At 40.4% G+C, this 21,311-nt stretch overlaps 1 protein-coding gene across 8 annotated transcripts in view; it reads left to right on the top strand.

Annotated features, from left to right (window-relative positions):
• TRDN (triadin) overlaps window positions 1-21,311 on the top strand; it is a 334,586-nt gene that overhangs the window by 230,289 nt on the left and 82,986 nt on the right. For all 8 annotated transcript variants that reach the window (XR_008597030.1, XM_054979502.1, XM_054979172.1 and 5 more), the window contains one exon: window positions 14,304-14,348. Coding sequence is in view for 7 of the 8 variants with exons in the window: in XM_054979502.1 (XP_054835477.1) it covers window positions 14,304-14,348 (45 nt within the window). In the remaining variant the exon portion in view is untranslated. The remainder of the gene's footprint in view (window positions 1-14,303; window positions 14,349-21,311) is intronic.

Genomic DNA, 21,311 nt, shown 5'->3' with positions numbered 1-21,311 from the left:
CCCACAAAGCTTTGCTCATGACTCATTTGCCATTTCCTGGTATCCCCCAGCATTTGCTTCTTTCTCTCTTCAGATATAAACTATGCAGTCTGTATTTTGTGGGACATAATACTTCTTCACAGAAAGTGTCAGCTGAAATCAACAACTATGTGCTATACGAGTGTGCTGTATTTCATTCAGTTTCTTTTAATGAATCTGGTGCCCCAAATCATTGATTGTTTACAAATTTGACTCAGTAACTTATTAATTATTACACAGCTAGAAGTCTGTATATGAGCTACAAAGATTTAATGATTGAATCATAGTTCCTGAAAGAGCACAATTTTTATACTGACAAAAATATCTGAAAGTTGCCAATTATAATCCAACCCACAAAAATTGATTTTAATAGGCCCCAGTCGATAGCCATCATGCGTAGGGGTCCACCTAGGATGAAGCAGCCTACTGGGCTCAGGGTTGAGTACCACTCAATTCCACCACCTCTCTGCAAGCTCTATTGCTTTCTCTGCTGGGAGCCAAAGCTGGTACGTCTTCCTTGGCCTCCTTCTTCAGGCTTTTTAAAATGTTTAAAGGGCTGTTTTTAAAAGGTATGCCCAGAGGCCTCCCTGTATTCAAAAGCCCTACAGGAGGACTAATGGTAGCCTTGAAGTAATCTCTCTCTTGCTTTCCCCCTTTCCCCCCTGAGAGCAGAGCCACAAGTCCACCAATTTTCAGGCATCTGGTTGTTTAGAGGCAAGCTGTTACCCATCAGGTAGCTAGCAGGTGGCTCCTTAAAGGGCAGATCTACCACCCCACTGGATGCCAAACCCAAAGTCATGTGTTACCAAAAAGGAAGGGGTCTGGCATCATTATACATGTAAATGTGGACTGTAAGGCAGCCTTGGGCAAGGCTAAAATATTCTCACCAAACCAAAGGGTGCAGTGGAGTAGTCAGAACAAGAAAGATCAAAGATCTTCCATGGAGAGAGCAGAATCACAGTCAAAGAGTAATAATTAAAGTGAATTGTGCCAATTCCAAGGGAAGCAGGAGCCTCCTGCTTCCAGGAGGCTCCTTTGAGACACATCCATTGACTCCTCTGGATCACCCATGGAATGATTGTATTTCATCTGGCATAAAAGAGACCAGAGATGAACATTGCCAAGCTACAAGTGGAGTGCAAGTGAACAGGGAGGAATACATGTGAGTCTGTTCACTTGCCATTCAAGTGTCATTCATTGTAGCTTGGCCCTGAGATACAGAGGCACTTACCTGTATAGACTTACCTGGTTACCTGGAGCCACCTGTTAATATTGCAAGCATTTCTAGTCACACGTTCATGAGCACAGTAAAAGTGAGGCATAGTTTTCTCTGAAAACCATTACCCACTGTTTACAGTATTGTTTTATATATATAGTTATTCAGTAACAAATTGTACTGGATGTGAACTCTGAATGTATGTTGAAATATTGTATTGCCTATAGAACATTGATATTGTATGATTATTTATATTCTATTTATTGTTATATTTATTGATGAGATAGCACTTTGCACTTTGTGAGTTATTGAATGAACAATTGTAAAATAATTGGTACGGTGCCCTTTAATTATTAATCTTTGATTGTGATTCTGCTCTCTCCGCGGAAGATCTTTGATCTTTCTTGTTCAAGGCTAAAAGGTTGACAGAATATTTTTCTGGAATTAACCACTTCAAACCTTAAGTTTCTATATGTGCATAGTTGAGTATTCTGTATGAAAAAAGAAACCCTGCATGTAGAAAAATAGCATGTTAGACAGAAACAAGCTAGCTGTATATTTAGTTAAAGTATTTTTGCCCTCTCTTTCAAAAATGTAAGTTTCCCATCCAGCTTTAACATAGCCAACACTAAGAAAACACAATAAAATTTAAAACAACCAATGCAAGCAGTCAAGTCCTATCTGATACTAATCAAACAGCAATCAATATTGCAATTATCTTTGTTTTTAACCTTGCTTTTGGATCTGTAATTCAGCTCCTCCTTACATTACCTTAGAATTTTTCCTCTGGTCACAATCAACACTCCTTTTATTTCCACTCACACAGTATCAGGTGTTTTCTACTTTACCCAGGTTTTGACCCTGAGAACGCCTTCCTTTTGGGGTCTGAATACTACTGCTGTGTAACCTATATATTACTTCTTCCCAAAAGGTTTTCACTGCCACTGAAGGCTTTTACCTTAGATCTGTTTAACTGGTATTATAGGAAGTCTTCTTATAGATGGTAGTATGACAGAACAGTCAGCATATAGGGGTGGTTGTGAGGTAAAAAGGGGATCCTTTTTTGCTTAACCAAAAGTAATATTTATTTATAAGTACATAAGTGTGATGGTTGTAGAATACTGATATGCATATTGGTTTCAGGATAGTTCTTAAGCTTGGTAATTTCAAAAACAGTTATATATTCACAGACCCAGTCACAAAGACTTAATTTCCACACAGATCTTAACTAACAGACTAAACACTCCTCTCATCCACACAATATATACAGAACTGCCAGAATGAATACTTTCTTTCAGCACACTGATTAAAAACTGAAGTGCACTCTGCCCCTAGGGTACAGCTACCATCCAATCAGAGCAGACCCCATTCACCTATTCAGCTCCCCCTCTTTCTTTCCTCAGAGGCCTGCATTTAAACTAGGGATTCCAGATGACCACTGGTGGTAGGCAAACTCCCAGGGGGGTTACCTCCTTTCCTGCTGACCCATCGGTGGTCAGTGGGAGGTGGCAAGCTACCCACACGCTCCACACAAAAACAATGACATCACTCCTGGAGGTAACATCATCACACCCACTGTGAGAGTGCTCCCGCGCTTTGTTTGGGGCTGATTTGGTGCTCAAACAAGCAGAATTGGCCGTGCACAGAGTATGGGAGCGTTCATGCAGCTGGCGCGATGACGTCACTTCCAGGAGAGACGTCATAGTGCCAGTGCCAGAGTCCGTAGGCAAAGAAACACCACACTGCTGGCATGATTTAAGTACTAGGTCCCTCCCCCTCCCACTGGGAGGGTGTAGAGACCTGGCAACCCTAATTTAAACTCACAAAAACAAATTTGTTAAAACCCACATTAACCAGAAGAAATAAAATACTCAATTACACATAAAACATTACAAACTCTACTTAAGATATCACCGAATATCAGCACCAATAGTCATTTTGAATCTTCTGGTGACATGCCCCACCTTAAGTTTCTCAAGTATTGTAGATACTGATGGCTGCTCAAGTTTTAGAGATGCTTAGGAGCAATGCAAGTTGTTAGCTGAAAATGAGTTTGGTCCTTTGTTAATGATATGATTACTTAATTTTTTGTCCAGGTATTGAAGTTCCCAGCATTTCTTGAAGCAGAGCCAGCCTGCTTTATTTTATGTATGACTTAAAGTTCTCTGTGTAATATTAGGTTAACAATATATGCAGATGTTCTTGAAAGGAATGACAGTGAATACTTGTGGTTGAACACTACAAAGATGGTAATTATAATACTGTATGATGCCACATGCTAAAAAAAGCTGATGGATGTTGTATTATTCAGACTTTTGGGGGGGGGGGAGTGGGGAATGAAAGCACTGATTGTGTGAAGGTTCTAAAGTGCAGGTCAAACATACATCTTGGCAATTTCTCACATGAAAATGACATAGCGTACTCCAAAGTGGAAATGAGCAGCTTCTTTGAACTTATAAACCCTTAACCCCCTTTTGTGTTTTAATTAGACTGTAATGAATAATCAGCCATTCTCAATGATTATTGAACTGCCCTGTGTTTGTTCACAGACACACACAATCAGGAAAAATGTGATAACCAGCATTGGAAGAGCTAAACTAGTGCCATAGAAGGAACATCTCTTAAAATGCTTTTTTTGATGATCAACGTATGTATTTAGGTTTAATGAGAGCCTGGGATATAATATACTGAAACCCGTAATTATTGCATATTCTTCTCCTGTGCTAGTTAATAGGCACAGTAAAGGCTATGCTACAATTTTAACAGAATTCTTAATAACTCTACTGCATGCTGTACCAGAAAGCAATCAAGTCCATTGCAAATTTTTTTAAAAAATCAGCAGGTATTTGTTCTCTGATCAAAAGAATAGCGGAGAGATCATTTCCCCTAATTTTTGTTTCCAATGCAAATTTATTTTCAAAATGCTATAGATGTAAGAGCAAACCCTCTGTTCATGTAGCCTTTTGACTTTAAGGACACATTTCCAGAGCAAGTGTTTTGGGGAAAGGTTGTTTGGTTTAAGTGGTAATAAAACAGCTCTCTGGGCACTTACCTTTGTTAAGCAATTGCTTGACATCAGAGTAGTAGGGATGGAGAAGAACTTTGAAAAGTTAAGGATTCCAAAATCCTAAGTTTTTATGAGCAAAGTCCACAAAACTTTTTTTTAAGACCCAGATTATTGCATTGAGATGTGCAGTTTTTGCCCATCGCTAGATAGAAGACAAGCAGATCTGTAACATTTACCATGTAGACAAAGTAGTATAGGAGTTTATAATCAGTCCATCCTATTTTAGTATCATTGTAACCATTGGCACTCCTTGGAAATAATGCTCAATTTTCAAGCAGCATTAATCACTACAAAATCAAAACAAAGATCAGTGGTACTGTTCAGATGGTTTCTTTCATAAAGGATACAATTGAACTAATGTTCCATTCACTTTTTTTGCTGTTACTTTATATGATGGAGGTTTCAGAATTCTTATGGGTAGTCACTGAAATGTGTTTACTCAGTTCTTTCAGCCCACTGCTTCTATGGATTGTTTCTGATTGTTTCTGAAAAGGTAAAAATGGGATTTATTAGCAGTGTCTTTGTCTTATTAAGATCTGTTTGAAGTATACTATAAGACTGTGCAATCCTAAGAAAAGTTATCCTCTTTTAAGCCCATTAACTTCAGTGATAAGAACTCTTAGGGTTGCACTGTAAGGCTATCATCCAACTCTGGCACTGTGTTGATATGGCTAACCAGTCTATGCTGTCAGCTAAACAGTGGAAAGGACCATGTTTATAAATGATTATGTAAAGAATGACTAAATGGACTTGGACTCACAAAAAGCTTTTTGCCCCAATAAATGGGTCACCTTTTTAAAGTGCTGCAACTCTTTCACTATTTTAAATGAAAAATATATGATCATTGTTTCCACTTAATGAAATCTTTTTTGTATTTTGAACATGATGGTCCTTTAGTCATTACTAAACCTGTCAAAGTCATTGTAAGAAACTGGGCACAATTGAGTTAAATTCTCCATGCTTTCAGTAGGAGTAGAAATAGCTAATTTTAGCTAGAAGACCAGCAATGAACCAGAGAAATTTGTTACATCATCCTAAGCAGAGTTACATGCTTTCGGGACTGCTTAAGATGGCATGTTGGTTAGGAAAGCCCTGCATGCTATTATCATTATCTAGATTTCAAAGACATTTGCAGTACAATCCTAAACAGGGTTATTCCAGTCTAAGCTCTTTGAAATCAATGGGCTTAGACTGGTGTAACCTCGTTTAGGATTGCACTGTTAGTTTCATTTAATGTACTGTAAAACATTACATATTATGTTCTAGTTTTTTTTAAGTCATCGTCCCCTCATTCCCTGAATTTGAATAAACATAGCTTGTGATTTGATGTATATTAGCTTTGAACTTTGCATTAGGTATATAACTATATGATTTATAATCTACAAGATACAATGTGTACATATGCACAAAGTGAATGCAGAGATCATGTCTGTAATTAGATATTTGGATCTTACATTCATGAAATGGATTAGCAAACTAACCCATGATAAATGCATCACCCCTGCCTCCCCCTGGACCCCTTCTTTTCAACTTACTTATTGGTAAATAACACTATGATTCAAATTTGTAAGATGGGATTTTGCTGGATTAAAGGTGCCCATTTCACTAGGGAATGCTTGAAAAGTATATCAGTACTTCCCATCTGCTTATATAGGAACTATAATTGTGAATTCCCATATCCACTGGAGGTTATACCTGTGGAGAAATAGCATTCAGAGTCAGCGTGATGCATTGGTTAGAATGTTGATTTGGGAGACCAATGTTCGAATCTCCACTGTCCCATGGAAACTTGCTAGATTACCTTCAGCCAGTCACACACACCTATTGTTAAGATAAAGTGGAGGATAGAAGAACAATGTACACAAATTTGGATTCCAGTAGGGAGAAAGTCAGGGTATAAATGAAGTTCCATGCCAAAATATTTGTCAGAATCCACTCTTTAAAAATGTATATTATTTCCCTATGTATATAGTCAGAAAAAAAGCTTTGTCTTAAGAAAATTTGTGAGAAAGTATAAGTTCAAGAAGAGTATCTCATACTGGAAGTGGACTCTGGTAGGTATGGAAAAGAAGTAGCTCATGAGCAGCATTTAGGAACAGAACAACTATCAAATCTGAGTGTCTCTCAGAAGTACTTGTACCCAGCTTTGATCACTGATCAGCTATTCTTGTACTTTGGAGATATCATGGATATTATTTCATTTCAGATAATTCTTGATTTTTGGTATTTTTCAGCTGTCGCCTTTTGTTTTACAATCCTGATAGAAATACAACACAAGTACCAAAAGTCTGCTACATCTGCTGTTTGAGACCAGGCTATAATAAGTAGCGCCTCTCATGGATTAACTTACTTGATGATAAGCTGTTTTTCAGACAACACATGCCACCTGCTGCTTCTTTTATTTTAATATGTTTGAACAGTTTGCTAGGGGCAGCAAATGGAACATTAAGTATCATCCATGCATGATGTATTGGTTTAAAAGCCCCCATTAACATGTCAAATATGCAGGAAATGATTTCACACATATGGCTAACATACTGTATCTACAAGCCTTCTGCTTATCTAGTTTCTTGGAAGCACTGAAGTCAGTGAGGTTATGCTGGATTTATAGACCCATGTAAGAGGAGGTACCAGTTGGTCTGTAGACTTTGGACAGATCATCAGTAACTCATTTACAGTAAGTTACTAACAGACTAAGATTCCACAACAAATTTGAAGCAAAAGACAAAACCTTCTTTCTTTCTTTCTTTCTTTCTTTCTTTCTTTCTTTCTTTCTTTCTTTCTTTCTTTCTTTCGTCCGTCCGTCCGTCCGTCCGTCCGTCCGTCCGTCCGTCCGTCCGTCCGTCCGTCTGTCCGTCCGTCTTCCCCTCCCCCCATATGAAACATCTTGCAGAATTTATTTTCTTTTTAGTGTGTCAGATTTTCCAGTTATATTTGTTACAGACTCTGTGATCCTCACATCATTTTGAGATTATACAGAACTGTGTTTATGTATATGCAGTCACTCTTCTCCACATTTGAAAAAGTGCTCCTGGCATTCTGGGGGATAATCATATATATGCTCTCTATTAGAGAGGAGATTGTGTCTAATTCACTGATTATGGAGTACCAGATTGGGTCTGGGATCCCCACCCTGCATCAGATGAAACACTGTTCATAAGTTACAGTGAACACATGTACAATCCAAGTAAACTTGATTTGTCTTTATATATATATATATGTTGAGTAATTCTCATGTTATATTCAATATGTGTACAGCTGAACGTGAGATTTAAATCCTACATGTATTCAAATTCTAGTCCCTAGTTTCATTTCTAAAGAGAATTTGTGTTGGCTCTTTCTTACAGATGTATGCATATACATGCATGATTTGGATCAGAACTGCGATTTGTGTGGAGAAAGGGCCCTATCTCACTTTCCAAACCTGAAACAAGCCAAACTCCAGGCTCCACCTGGAGGCTGGCAACTCTGTTTAGTATTATTCATATATTTTGTGATCTATTGGATAATTCTGGTGCATGGATGTATGGCTTGAAGTTCCTAGAGGTAGAGGGAAGAGGGAAAGAAGAAAGGGAAAGGAAGAAAGGAAAAGAATTAACAGATAACATGATTTACTTTCATAGAGCTAAACATATGCTTTTACAGATGTCTCTTTCCAAAGGCCTTACCAGTAGAGTCCTAAGGATACTTTCCTGTGCATAAGACCCACTAAGTAACACAGGACTCACTTTGACCCAATATAAGCAAGGATTCTTGTTTACTTTACTTTTTCTCTAGTGCAGCTTGCTAGCCACAAGGATATGTACTTTGTTTCATCCTTGGACCATAAGCAATGTTGCAGAAGTAGAAAAGGAACAGAAGCATTTTGTGCTTATAAAAACATTTGACAGTTGTGCAGAACTTTTTAGTGTTCATTTTCAGCTAGCACAATTACCATAGCAATTTGAGGCCCATATTAGCTATCTGAATTTCTGTCTTTCTATAACTGCTTAGATAGCAAAAGATCAAGATGGGTTGATGTGTTAGTCTATCTGTAGCAGTAGAGAAGAGCAAGAATCCAGTAGCATCTATAAGATTACTAAAAACATCTGTGGTAGGGTATGAGCTTTCGTGAGTCACAGCTCACTTCTTCAGATACAGCTAGATGTGAGTCCATCTGTCCTTATATCTTGGAGAGTGGAGTGACTGCAGAAGCTGCATGATAATAGCTGGTGAATGACAATAGCAAAAGTCAGTCTGTAATCACTCTAAGGGTCAAACTAGACCTGCCATGGAGATACTGCCTCAATTTAAAGTGATTTAAAAATTCCATGAAGGACTAATCTTTGTCAGCTCCCCGCATGCCTTATTTATTTATTTAAAATATTTATTAGCCACCCTTCTACCTTGCAGGAACTGAAGGCAGCTTACAATATAAATAAAATAATAGTCATAATATGAATAAAACAAAGTTTAAAACACAGTTTAAGACCACCAAGAAACATAAAAGCAAAGTTAATTTAAAGCAGTCCTAAATAAAATGATCACCACCTGCCTCCTAAAGATCAGTAGTGAAGGGGCCAGGCACACCTCCCTGGAGATGATGCCATGGGACTGCTACTGAAAAGAAAGTTTCTCGAGTGAGCTGCCTTAGCTGATGGGGCAGTCAGGAGGACAGCCTTTCCCTATGATCTTAATTCCTGGGCAGGAACATATGGAAGAAGATGGTGCTTCTGATACCCAGGTACCATACCACATAGGGCTTTAAATGCCAAAAGCAACACCTAGAATTGTGCTGAAGAATAGATTGGTGGCCAGTGTATACTGTAATATCATGGTCACACATGCTCCTGATAGCTGCCCCCAACCAGCAGTCCAGCTGCAGCGCTCTTCACTAGCTGCAGCTTCCAAAAGTTCTGTAACTTGAGGCATGGATCTCTGTGGCTAGATCTGACTGAGCCATGAATGGGTACAACTGGCACACAAACCAAACCTGTGCAAAAACACTCCAAACCACTGCAGTCACCTAGTTTTCTAAGGTGACTGCTTTGTCAAGCAGTCACACTTGGCTTGTCAAGCAATCACACTTGGCTTTTCAAGGGAAGTATAACCCTATCTAGCCCTGACCTGGATAGCCCAGGTGAGCCTGATCTCATCAGATCTCAGAAGCTAAGTAGGGTCGGCCTTGGTTAGTAATTGGATGGGAAACCTCCAATGAAGGCCAGAGTTGCAGAGGCAGGCAATGGCAAACCACATTTGTTAGTCTCTTGCCATGAAAACCCCACCAGGGGTTGCCATAAGTCAACTCTGACTTGAGGGTGCTGTCAGATATGCCTCCAGCATATCTGCCATGTATTATAAATTTCTTGCTGTAGTGTGTAGTGTACCTCTGAGAACATGCAGAGGAAATCTGTTTTGCTGACTGGTTGCTAGCTGCTTATCTTACAGGTGTTTTGCTTACCATTTCCTGGCCAGCCTGTGAATGTGGCCTTGAAGTTCCAGCTGAGACCGCACCAACTAAGAGACTGAGCAGAGCTCATCCTTTCCCTCCTCCCCTCTCTCCTGGCTCCTTGACTCAGTGCGCCAAAATCCTAATGAACTTTATTTCCTATGAGGGGTGGGGAGTTTGCCCTATAATTAACCTTGCTTTGCTACCTTGCATCTCTTCAGCCAATGATCCTGTATGACCATCTTGATACTGGTATTCTTCTTTAATAAAGTAACTTTAACCCACACACCTGAGTGATGCAGTGCTTGGGGAAAATACTTGGCAAGACCTGACAGGTGCTCTCCACCACCACATAACCCTGTCTAAGGCAGGAGACATCTCAAGCTCTTGGTCTGTCCTTCTACTACCCCAGAGAATCTCTTATCAGGATTCAGTTTCAGCTTGTTCATCCACATCCAGCCCATTACTGACTCCACACACAGGTTCAAAACATCAACAGCATCCTTAGAATTAGGTGGAAAAGAAAGGCAAAGCTGTGCATCTTTCCCTTTCTGGTGACACTGCAGCCCAGAACTCCTGATGACCTCCCCCAGTGGCTTCATATAGATATTAAATAGCCTTGAGGAATAAGATTGAACCAAGCAGAACCCCACAGGCCAAGAGGCAGAGCAGGAATTCCCCAGCACCACTATTTTAGATCGACCTCCCAGATAGGACTTGAACCACTATAACACAGGGCCCCCATAGCCCCAGTGCTGAGATGCAATTGAGCAACATACTATGTTTGATGGTATTGAAGGCTGCTGAGGATCCAGCAGAACTAGCAGGATCACAATCCCCTTGTCTAGTTCTCAGGGAAGTACCAAAATGACAAAACCCACATCCCAGCAGATGTTTCCGCATTTGAAAGGGCACAGGGGGGCCCTAGCAGGTTTTAACCAAGAAGTCACCCCTGCACCTATAGACTGAGTTTCAAAACAGTTTTTTAGGCAGTGTAGCCAAATAGGCCAAAGTATTTCATTAAGACTGAATCTTTCTAACTCCCAAAGAACACACAAGGATATAATTGAAACAGTTTATTAACAGAAGTACAAAAGGGGATTGGGGAGAGGGGCAAGCAAAAATCTTGCTTTATCCAAAATTTCCATTATTAAAGTGGTCCTACAAGAGGCGTTAGTAAAGGGTTATATCAATGACAAAACTTACAGAGCACTTCAGAACCCTTTCCCTAGAACTCCAGTGTTTTATACACTGCCAAAGATCCACAAGCCTGGCTCCCCGCCCCCCCCCCCCCCGGTTGCCCCATTATATCTGGTTCCAACTCTGTCTTGGAACCATTGGCAAAATACCTGGATTTTTACTTACAGCCGTTTGTTAAATACTTATGATCATATATATGTGACACTAGATCTCTCATTAATACCTTAGAAGGCTTTGTGCTGCCAGCTGAAGCAGCATTCATTACAATGGATGTAATGTCTCTCTACACCCACATTCCACATGAGGATGCTTTAACAACAGTGGAGCATTTCTTAAATCAAAGATCCTCTTTGCAGACACCAACTGAATTTCTTTTGTCCTTATTGGAAATAGTACTTGAAAAAAACTATTTTAGATTTCAGGAGAGGTTTTTCTTGCAAATATGTGGAGTTGCCATGGGCAGCTCTGCAGCACCGAGTGTCGCAAATTTATTTATGGGTCTTCTTGAACATTTTTTTTTTTTTGTAATTTAGAGGCCAACCCATTGTACTCTAAGGTCCTAATATTCTATCACTTTCTTGATGATTTGCTTCTTATAGTCCAGGATAAAAGTATAGCCCTGGAACTGTGTCATTGGATGAATACAGTTAAAATGAATATACAATTTACTTGGACCATCAATGAGATGGCTGTTAACTATTTGGATGTGACCATTTTCTGGACTGATGAAGGCACGGTGGGTTTCAGACCCTACCGTAAGGAGAAAGACCGTAATGCATACCTACATTTTTGGTCCTTTTATCCATCACATTTACGACAAATCTTACCATATAGTCAGTTTCTTAGACTAAGACAGAACTGCACCAAAATGCAGGACTATAGTGTTTCTAGTAGGAGATTGGAGAAGGATTTCACAAATAGAGGCTATCCTGAGACAATGATCAGGGCTTGCAAAACACGAGCTGAAATAAGAACTAGACGAGATATCCTGGGGAGTAGACAGAAGGTAGCCCAAAATTTGCATTAATTTATTCACCCCTCGTGAATCCCATCAGGAAGATAATACTTAGATATTCGCCCTTAATCCAGGATATACCAGGCTGCCAAAACCCTCTACGTATAGCCTTGCGTAGAGCGAGGAACGTTCGGGACTGTTTGATATGATCAGATTTACAGAAATTGACTTCCATTCAGGACTTACCAAGGGGTCATCATAGATGTGCAAATTGCACTGTTTGCAATTTGATAATGCCTAGGACCCAATTAGACTCACTGGGCTTGCCAATGTCTAACTTTACTAATTGTAATACTACAAATGTAGTCTATTTGATTTGCTGTCCCTGTAATAAATTTTATATTGGCAATACCACCAGAGCCATAAAAGTGCGAATCCAAGAACAACTATCAAGGATTCACCACCAGGTTATTGATGCTCCCTTCGTTGAACACTACCTTGAACAAAAACACGGAGAACGAGATTTGTGCTGCACAGTTTTATTTGTTAGAAAATAGAAAGAGGAAAATTGTATATGGAGAGAACTCTACCAGAAAGAAACCTGGTAGATGCTCTAATTGAATATTGTTAGCCCGGCTGGGCTTAATATAAATATGGATTTCTCATCTTACTTGTGAGGGTTTTTAGTCCTTTGGTACTGGTCCTTTAAGAGATTGGAATGTTGTACCTTTAAAATGGGGCTTGTAATGCAGCATTACACATGCTCAAAATGGAGTACAATTGCTGATAGCGGAGAAGTAAATGTGCAGTGTGTGCACTTGTATTTTTAAGTATGAAAGTACATATAAGCTTTTCTTGGTATAAATATTTTTACTGTACATTCATTATTATTTTTATGAATTGATTTAGGATCCTTGTGTTAAAGTAACTGCCGAGAATAAGACTTGAAATGGGCTTACTCTGCTGGCCTCCCATCGCAGTTACCCCTCAGTGTTAACATATTTTCAGATTTGGATCATTGTACAGAACATTGGACTTTATTATATTTATTCATCTGTACCTCCAATAATTACGATTTACTTGCATTTCTTGGTTACATGTTAGACAACGAGTTTGTCAATTTCAGGCATTAGCACTTTGTAAAATTATTGAGTTTAGCATTTGGCGCTTTGTTCTTTGCCATTGGCATATGAATGTTCTTGCACTTTGCACTTTGCATATGCCATTATATTTCTTGCGAGATGCTTTGCTGGTTGTATGTATCCAAGTTCTAATGTACGTATTGTTTGTGAGACCCCTGAGAGATTGTTACACTACTAAATGATGTTTGGAATATATTTCTTAAGTGACTATTTATGAAAAAAACTCTTCAGTTAGTTTATCATGTTTTTTCCTGTTGGGTAGCTGCTTTTACCATGATGGTCTCTTTTCCACATTTATTATCCAAAATTATTGCAACTGGCCTGATCTCAATTAGCCAGTCAAGGGCTGCTCATGTATTCCCTTTGCTAGAATGATGCAATAAGACCTTGAAACTTATCTCATTGCACCTGCGTAGTTCAATTCTCCCTTTGATGACTATACAGGCTTCAATCAAATCCAAAGCCTGAACTAAGCTTTTAAAGAAACATGGAACAGGTTGGGACAAGGCAGTTTTGTCATTGCAACTAGAGATGGGCACGAACTAAAATACGAACCAAAATTCATGACGAACCAGGCTGGTTCATGGTTCATGAACCAGTAGTTTGTTAGATCCTATTTCTGATGAACCGCCACGAACTTTAGGCTGGTTTGTTTGGTCCATTTTTTGGTTTGTCACTGCAGACAGCCTGGTGCCAATCAATCAGTTTCCTAGGCAACAGGGGATGGACTTCCTGCAGACCTTCTGCTGACCTACAAGTGACCTTCTGCTTGCCTAGAAGTGACAATTTTCTGACCTGGATGTGACATTTTCACAAACCAAATGAACCAGTTCGTGAACTAGGGGCAGGTTCATGAAAGTTTGTGGTTCGTGGTTTGTGAAATTTGACAAACCACGAACCACATGGTTCATTTTTTTCCCCAGTGTGTGCCCATCTCTAATTGCAACACTGTGCATAGAGATTTATTATATGCTACCTAGGGATTTAGTTCTATGAAAGAGACAAAATGGGCTTTTTAAAAAACAACCTAACGTCATTCTTTGCAGCAACTGTACTGTTTCTAGTTTACTTCAAAGAAATGTTGATCAAGACCTAAGGTAAAATGGAGCTGATTATGCCACGAAGAGCTAAAAGAATGAGGCAGTGCTTTTCTTTTTCTCTGAGATACAGATATGCTAATCTCACAGATCAGAATGTAGTTAAATCATGTCTGTCAAAATATTTGGTGGTTAAAACAAAGCAGCATTGTTTACCTGTACAATATTTCCTTTTTTCAGAACCAGAAAGAATAACGCCTTCTCCTCCAGCTGGAAAGAAAGAAGGTAAATTGTTAATGATTTCTGTCCTTCACTTTGGTTAGATAGAAAAAACATCTGCGTTCACATATATTTAAAAGCCAGTTCTTAATATTTAGTCATACTGTAACATGACCAACAAATAGGATCCTGGATGAGGATATGCAGACGGAATAGTGGGGATGTATTGTCGAATAGTGGGGCTTTGTAGAAAAGAGAAGAATTAGATCTCATAGCTAGGATTAGCTAAGGCAGGGAGCAGACTTGCAATTATTTTAATGGATGCAATTCATTTCTGTGAGGAACTATAACAGGGGACACTGTTTCTTTGTTTGATATAATATTCTGGCAGACTTCCACTTTACTGCTTGAACAGCACAGTCTGTAGATTTCTTCATTGAATGGTGATCAAATTCTCTGTCTTGGCTCTAGTTTTCCTTATATTTATATAGCTGCTTAAGTGCATATGTGAGTTTAGTTAAATTCTTCAGATCTTCTGGTGAGCAATAAGCGTATGGAAGTGTTGCTCATAAATGAGAAAGAAGAAGCAATTCCTCAACCATCCGAGAAACTTTTTTCTAATATGTAAGGGACTAGGGAAAAAAGGACTTTGTTGGAAAGTGGAGACCCCACAGCTGTGTCTAGGAGCAGTTTCAGGAATGAGAAAGGATTGCTGCTTTTTCAGAAGGAGGCAACAAGAGCCTGATCCTTTAAAAGCTGCCACATAGCTGAGCAGCAGCAATGAGCCGACAGGGTGATAGCAGATACTGTGAATGCAGAAACATCACCTTTCTTTGTAATCTCAGAGCATCTTATTAATACACTAGCAAGACATAAAGACTCATGATTTCTCTACGTCATGGCAGAACTACTACTTTATTTGGGGAGTTGGCATGGAAACTATTAATTCTTATAAAAATTATGATGTTAACTATCTAATCTAAAGGATTAATTTCCATGCCCAGAAACAGGAAGAAGCTATGGCCCGCCTGACTAACCAGTGGGCCTGGGTTGCGGTCGGCGAGTGGCGGAGGGGACGGGGCATGGCGGCCATCATGTTTGCAGGCTCACCCAGCTTCCTCAGGGCAAGCCTGCAGGCAATTGATTCAAATTCACTTGCCAGCCAATCAGGGGTTTGGGTGCGGGCCCTGGCTCCAGACCTGAGGAGCATGGTCTCCCCTCAGGTCTGGCAGTCAGGTATAAGAATGGCTGCCTGCCACAGCAGCTGGAAAAAATCTGCTGATGTTCGGGATCTGACCCACATACATTGCTAATGCTCCTATTGCTGTTTATTAATTAATAAAGTTGTGGCCAATTTTTTCTCCAACCAATTGTGTGTGCCTGGTTTTGTTGCCTTGACCTCCTCCCCTACGCTGCCATTAGCACTAGACCACAACAAATAGCAGGTGGAAGGATTGAATGAACAGCAGCGTCCCTTGTTGGCAAATCTGAAAGTCTTTTTCTCTTTGCATATGTGGGAAGAGGGGTTGGAAATTCCATGCTTTTTGCATTTAAAGTTCTGAATTCCTCAGTGGATGCTATGAGGGGGGTGTTCTCCAACCCTGCACATGCCAACCCCTGGGTCCATCCCAGGGAGAGAATGCCAAGGTAACATCTGTCTCTTAGACAAGTTTAAAGTGATTTGTTTTCTTAGTTTTGCAGTAGTCTTTAGTGCTGTGATATACATTTTCCATATGTATTTGTGCCCTAGAGTGTAAGGCTGTGTTACAGTGAATAAGAATGTTTCTCTTTTAAGAACTCAAACTGTGCATCTGGCCATTTCTTCCATGCATACTCTACAATCTTCTATCTAGACTGGGTTGGATAGCAAACAGGAGAAATGGAGGTGGGAGTTGGGAGCAACTACATTCCTCCCACACATATGGAACCCAACTACTGTTCCAGTTCAATGATATAAACAAAGGAGGACCGAATCTGCTTAGTGCTGGCGGGCCTGGAATACTCAGTGGGAAGGGGAGGGGAATGGGATGCATGATCACATACACATGCATGTCCTCTACCCACTGTGACAATGATGTCACTTCCAGGTCACACCAGAAGTTGCTCCATCATGCCAGGGACACCAAGCACTCCCATTTTGCCTGCCATTTTCCTCCCACTGCCCAGTTGAGTGGTAGCAGGCAGTGGTGGCTGGAGGCCAAAGATCAACTACCACCTACAGAAATATGGCAATCCTATGAAAAATATAACTGTCTGAGCTCCTACTGTTAAAAATGTGTTTGTTATGTGCCATCAAGTCGCTTCCGATCCTATGAATGAAAGACCTCCAGAATGTCGTGTCATTAACAGACTTGCTCAGAACCTGCAAACTGGAAGAGGTGGCTTCTTTTATTGTCAAGACATCTTGTTTTAGGTCTTCCTCTTTTTTATTACTGCCTTCCACTTTTCCTAGCATTATTTACTTTTCTAAAGAATCTTGTCTTCTCATGATTTGACCAAAGTACGATAGCCTTCATCTTGTCATTTTAGATTCTAGGGAGAATTCAGGCTTGATTTGATCTAATACCCACTTATTTGTCTTTTTGGCTGTCCATGGTATCCACAAAACTCTCCTCCAGCACCGCATTTCAAATGAATCAATTTTCTTCCTGTCAGCTTTCTTCACTGTCCAACTTTCACACCCATACATAGCAATGGGGAATACCATTGTTAAGATATTAAGGTATCTACGAATATTAAAGTATTTTTCTAAGAGATTTATAATATATCAGAACACACACATATTTAAGGAACTTGGGGTTTTTAATTGTAAATCACAGCTGCTATTATTTATAATGTTGCCAGTGCATTCAGGCTTTATTGCTTCTGGTAATAGCAGATTATTGTGATAAATGATTCATATCAACTGCAAGTGACACTTTTTAACATTTCTGTGTCTGGCAACTATAAAGTGTTCCTTGAATGCTCCAGCAGACCCCATGGCCGAAAGCTGCTTTATGATTAATTTCATCCCAATGTAATAATTAGCATGCTTTGAAGTGATTCCTGGAAAACATGCTAATAGAGGCAGCAGATTAACCCAGAAATATTTTTAGCCCAGAGAGTAAAGTATGCATAACCAAGTAAAAATACATTTCCCATTTAATTTTTTCTAGATTTTTAAATTGCTTTTCATCAACAAAAAGGCATGAATAAGAATGTTTCAAAAAGGGAACGAAGGATCAGAACAGCGAGAAAACAGAATAAGACATTTGCAATTAATGTGACTGAGTCAAATTAAACAAAGGATAGGAGGGACAGTCAGAGAGATTTTTCAGGGCTCAGGCTGCCTGGAAACCAAACTCTCTGATCTGCTAATCCCGTGTGTGCAAGGAAACTCTGCACTCTGCATATACTCACAGCTGCTGTCACTATATCACATATTCAAGAGCTATACTCTTGCACTGACAGAAGATTGCAGGTAGAGTCGTGGTTCACACGAACCCTTGGGGCTGCATGACTGTTATTTACTTGCTGCCTGAAAGAACAAGTATTTTTTATGTTCCATGACAATTAGATAAATAGAGTTGGTTGTATCTCTGCTAGGGATTGTGCTGGGTTGCTGAATGCAGTCAACATGATTTATAAATGATTGAATGGCTTATAAATATAACATTTGCTATTTTGTAATTCTTTTTTATAAAAAACCCTTACACTTAAGAAAGAAGTTCTGATCAAAGAACTAAAAAAGGGATCGTTCCTTTGTTATCTTTTTACAATTTAGTCCAATTTTACAACAGCTTGTTCTGATCACCCAAATTAAAATCGAAAAAGATGCAAATAAGAAAGAGGCGTCACCATTTATAATTCTAAAATGACATGTTTAGACTTCAGCTGCCTCTTCCATTCTACATCAATTCACACTGTGTTTTCAGTTCCACATTCCTCTTTGTGACTGACAGTTATTTCTTACTTTTCCCAGGTTTTTTTTTTAAATCATGTGTCATGAAAAAGCAGAGATTTCACAGGGAGCAAAATGTCAGCTGTGTTCTTCTTGGTGGCCATGAGCTTGGTAGGGGAACTGGAAAGTTTATATGTCAGATTGCTATATATCAGGCTCAAAGGATGCCAACCCCTTGAATAAATAAAGGCAAATATATATGTCAACTATATAGGATATAAGCCCCCAAGCTTTGCTGTTCTACAATCTCCACTTCAGTCAGGCTTTCATAGGAAACAAGTAGCCATTCCGATAGGCCTTTAAGAATGCTGCGTCTTATCAATCTCTCTCTACTCAAGACATCTTACATAAGTAGGATCAAGTGAAAGATCTTACACTTGTTCTCCCATTGTGGATACACATGCACTGCTAGGAAGACAGAGTACACTTGAATATAAGACTGCATAGAAAGAAAGTCACTTGAGCATCCCCGATGTCTTGTGTAGAGAGACTCTCAGTGTCTTACCACGTACCTCAGTTAGTGCCGGGGTGTTGGTGTTTGTTTGCTTGCTTAAAGGCCTTGAATGCTGCCTTTCCACCCAAATAAGGTCCCCAAGGCAGCAAATATTAAAACTTTAAAAAAATTAAAAACACTTTAATCAATTTAAATTTACAACATTTAAAATAGTGTACAAATAATTCAATTAAAACACATCTACAACATTATTCTACTATATAAAAGGCTAACCGTGTTCCAGACAACTCACTTCATACACTGGTGTGCCTCCAGAGGCCACTGCTGTGGAGGGAAGCCCAGAAGAGGCAGCCTGTCCCTCCGAGAGTGCGCAAACACAACACCAAGGAAAGTTAATAACAGTTGTGAGGGGTATGTCAGACAAAACAAGAAAGCAATCAAGGGGTGAAGATGAATCTGCCTGGAGAGGGAGTTCCAAAGTTTGTTGTCACAACTGAGAAGGCCCTTTCTTGAGCTGCCACAGATCTAATCTCAGATGGCAAGGGAAACCAAAGCTGGTCCACCAAAGATGCCTGAATATGTCTTTATTCTATGCAATATTTAAGGGCATATTGGTAATGTTGCCCTTGGAAAGACAGCATAGTTTAGTTGTACCATTACATAAACTCAAGTACAAAGCTCGTAAAGAGCTTTGTACTTGAGTAGTGCTTCCTCTTTGTTCTTTCACACCCATACCTCTTAATTATGTATTAATTTCATGTTTGTGGTAAATCATAGTTATGTCCTAACCACATTACATGGTGGTTTAGAATCCTGGTTTGAAATAAAGAGACCAAATGATAGTTAGAACAATGAACTATTATGGGGCACAAAGACAAAGTAAAGTATTCCAGTCCACAGATGGCCCGAGGGTTGCCAGATCCCCTTACCCTCCCAGCGGGAGGAAGGGGGACCTGGCACTCACCTTCATGCTGTCCTGGATGTCCTCCTTGCATGAGTGCAAAGTGCAGGCCCCTGTACCTGAGCAATGACATCACTTCTGAGAAGTAACGTCATTGTGCAGGCATGGGGGCCTGAGTGTGCTTTGCAGTGGCTTTATTTGGATCTCAAATTGGCTCACTGTGAAGCACGGAAGTGCTCTCAAGGCAGCTAAATGATGTCACTCCTAGGAAATGACATAGTTGCTCTGCCCTGGAAACATGCTCAAGAGGTCTCCACTGGCCAGGTAAGTGGTGGGAGGGAGCAGAGGGTGGAAGTGAGAGATCCCTCACCCCCCACCAGAGTCCTGGGATCCCTATCCCCAGCTGCTTTTTGTCCTGTTGGAGAAAACTATTGGTTTCCCTCGAAGGGTAAAGTGTAAATCCAGGGGGGTGGGGGGCGGGGGTTGACATAGTTTTTTTTAAAGTTTCCTCTCCCCATCCCGCAGGTTCACCTGAGAAATAAATGAAAATTGCATTGAGATTTCATTAAGAGCATAGTTCCACTTGCACTGCAATGTATCTAGTTGCAGAGTACAATGTCTAAAACATGTACAAAGCAGGGCAGGCACTTCCATTGAGGTGGAGCAGGCCCCCGCCTCGGGTGCTGAACTCTGAAGGAGGCGCCGTGCTGTCCCCCCAATGATCTATTGGTATTCCCTGAAGTGTGTGCGCTCCTGTGTGCTCGTGCAGGAATTCTCCTCTCCTTGGCGTAAGGCATTTCTTCTGGAGTGCAGAAGGGCAGCCCTGTCTTCCTGCTCAGCCAGTGCCTGAGGAGCTTCGAGTTCAGCCCCATCAGCAGGAACATTTCTCTCTCTGCCTTTTTTTCCTCCTCCTCCTCCTCCTCCTCCTCCTCCCTCTCTCTCTCTCTCTCTCTCTCTCTCTCTCTCAATTTAAACCTTCGGTGAAGTTTCCGCCAGCAAGAGAGACTCTAGCTGGCTGGGGAGCAGTGAGCTCCCATCTGACCTGTTATCCCCCTTGTTCCCTCCTTTCTTTCTTGCTTGCCCCCCACCCACCCCCACCATGTACTAAAAGGAATGACAGGAGGATTGCCCATTGGAAATAATAGGAGAGGTTTGAAGGCCCATTGGAGATAATGGGAGTCAGGGATGGCAATTTACTTGCCTGGGCTCCATTGAAATGCATCACAACACAAAGAAAAGTTGCAAAGAAAATGTGGAATGGATTTTTCATAAAAGTCTCTGGGACCAGATGGAATACTCTGGGAGTGGAATGACAGCTCCCAGAGTGCAATGATGGTCCCTAGGAATAGAACCTGTGCTCAGCGACTGGAATGACAGGTCAAAGAGTGGAACAACTGCTCCTGGGAATAGGGTCAGGGCTCTGGGACTGGAATGACACCCCCTGTCATTCCACACCCACTGCCATTCCAGTCCCAGACCACTGATTCTTCTCCCATGGCCTGTGTTGATAGATCAAGATGGGTAGCCGTGTTTGTCTGTAGCAGTAGAAAAAAGTAAGAGTTCAGCAGCACCTATAAGACTAACAAAATTTGTGGTAGGGTATGAGCTTTCATGAGCCACAGCTCACTTCTTCAGTACTGGACTCTTGCTCTTTTTTTGTGTTGTAATGCATTTCAATGGAGCCCATGCAAGTAAGTTGGCATTCCTGGCTCCCATTTTCTCCAATGAGCCTTC

This window comes from Eublepharis macularius, chromosome 1 (assembly GCF_028583425.1).
Source record: "Eublepharis macularius isolate TG4126 chromosome 1, MPM_Emac_v1.0, whole genome shotgun sequence".
NCBI classification, from domain to species: Eukaryota; Metazoa; Chordata; class Lepidosauria; order Squamata; family Eublepharidae; genus Eublepharis; species Eublepharis macularius.
Note: the sequence above shows the minus strand (reverse complement) of the source record. Positions and strands in the feature narration are given on the sequence as shown.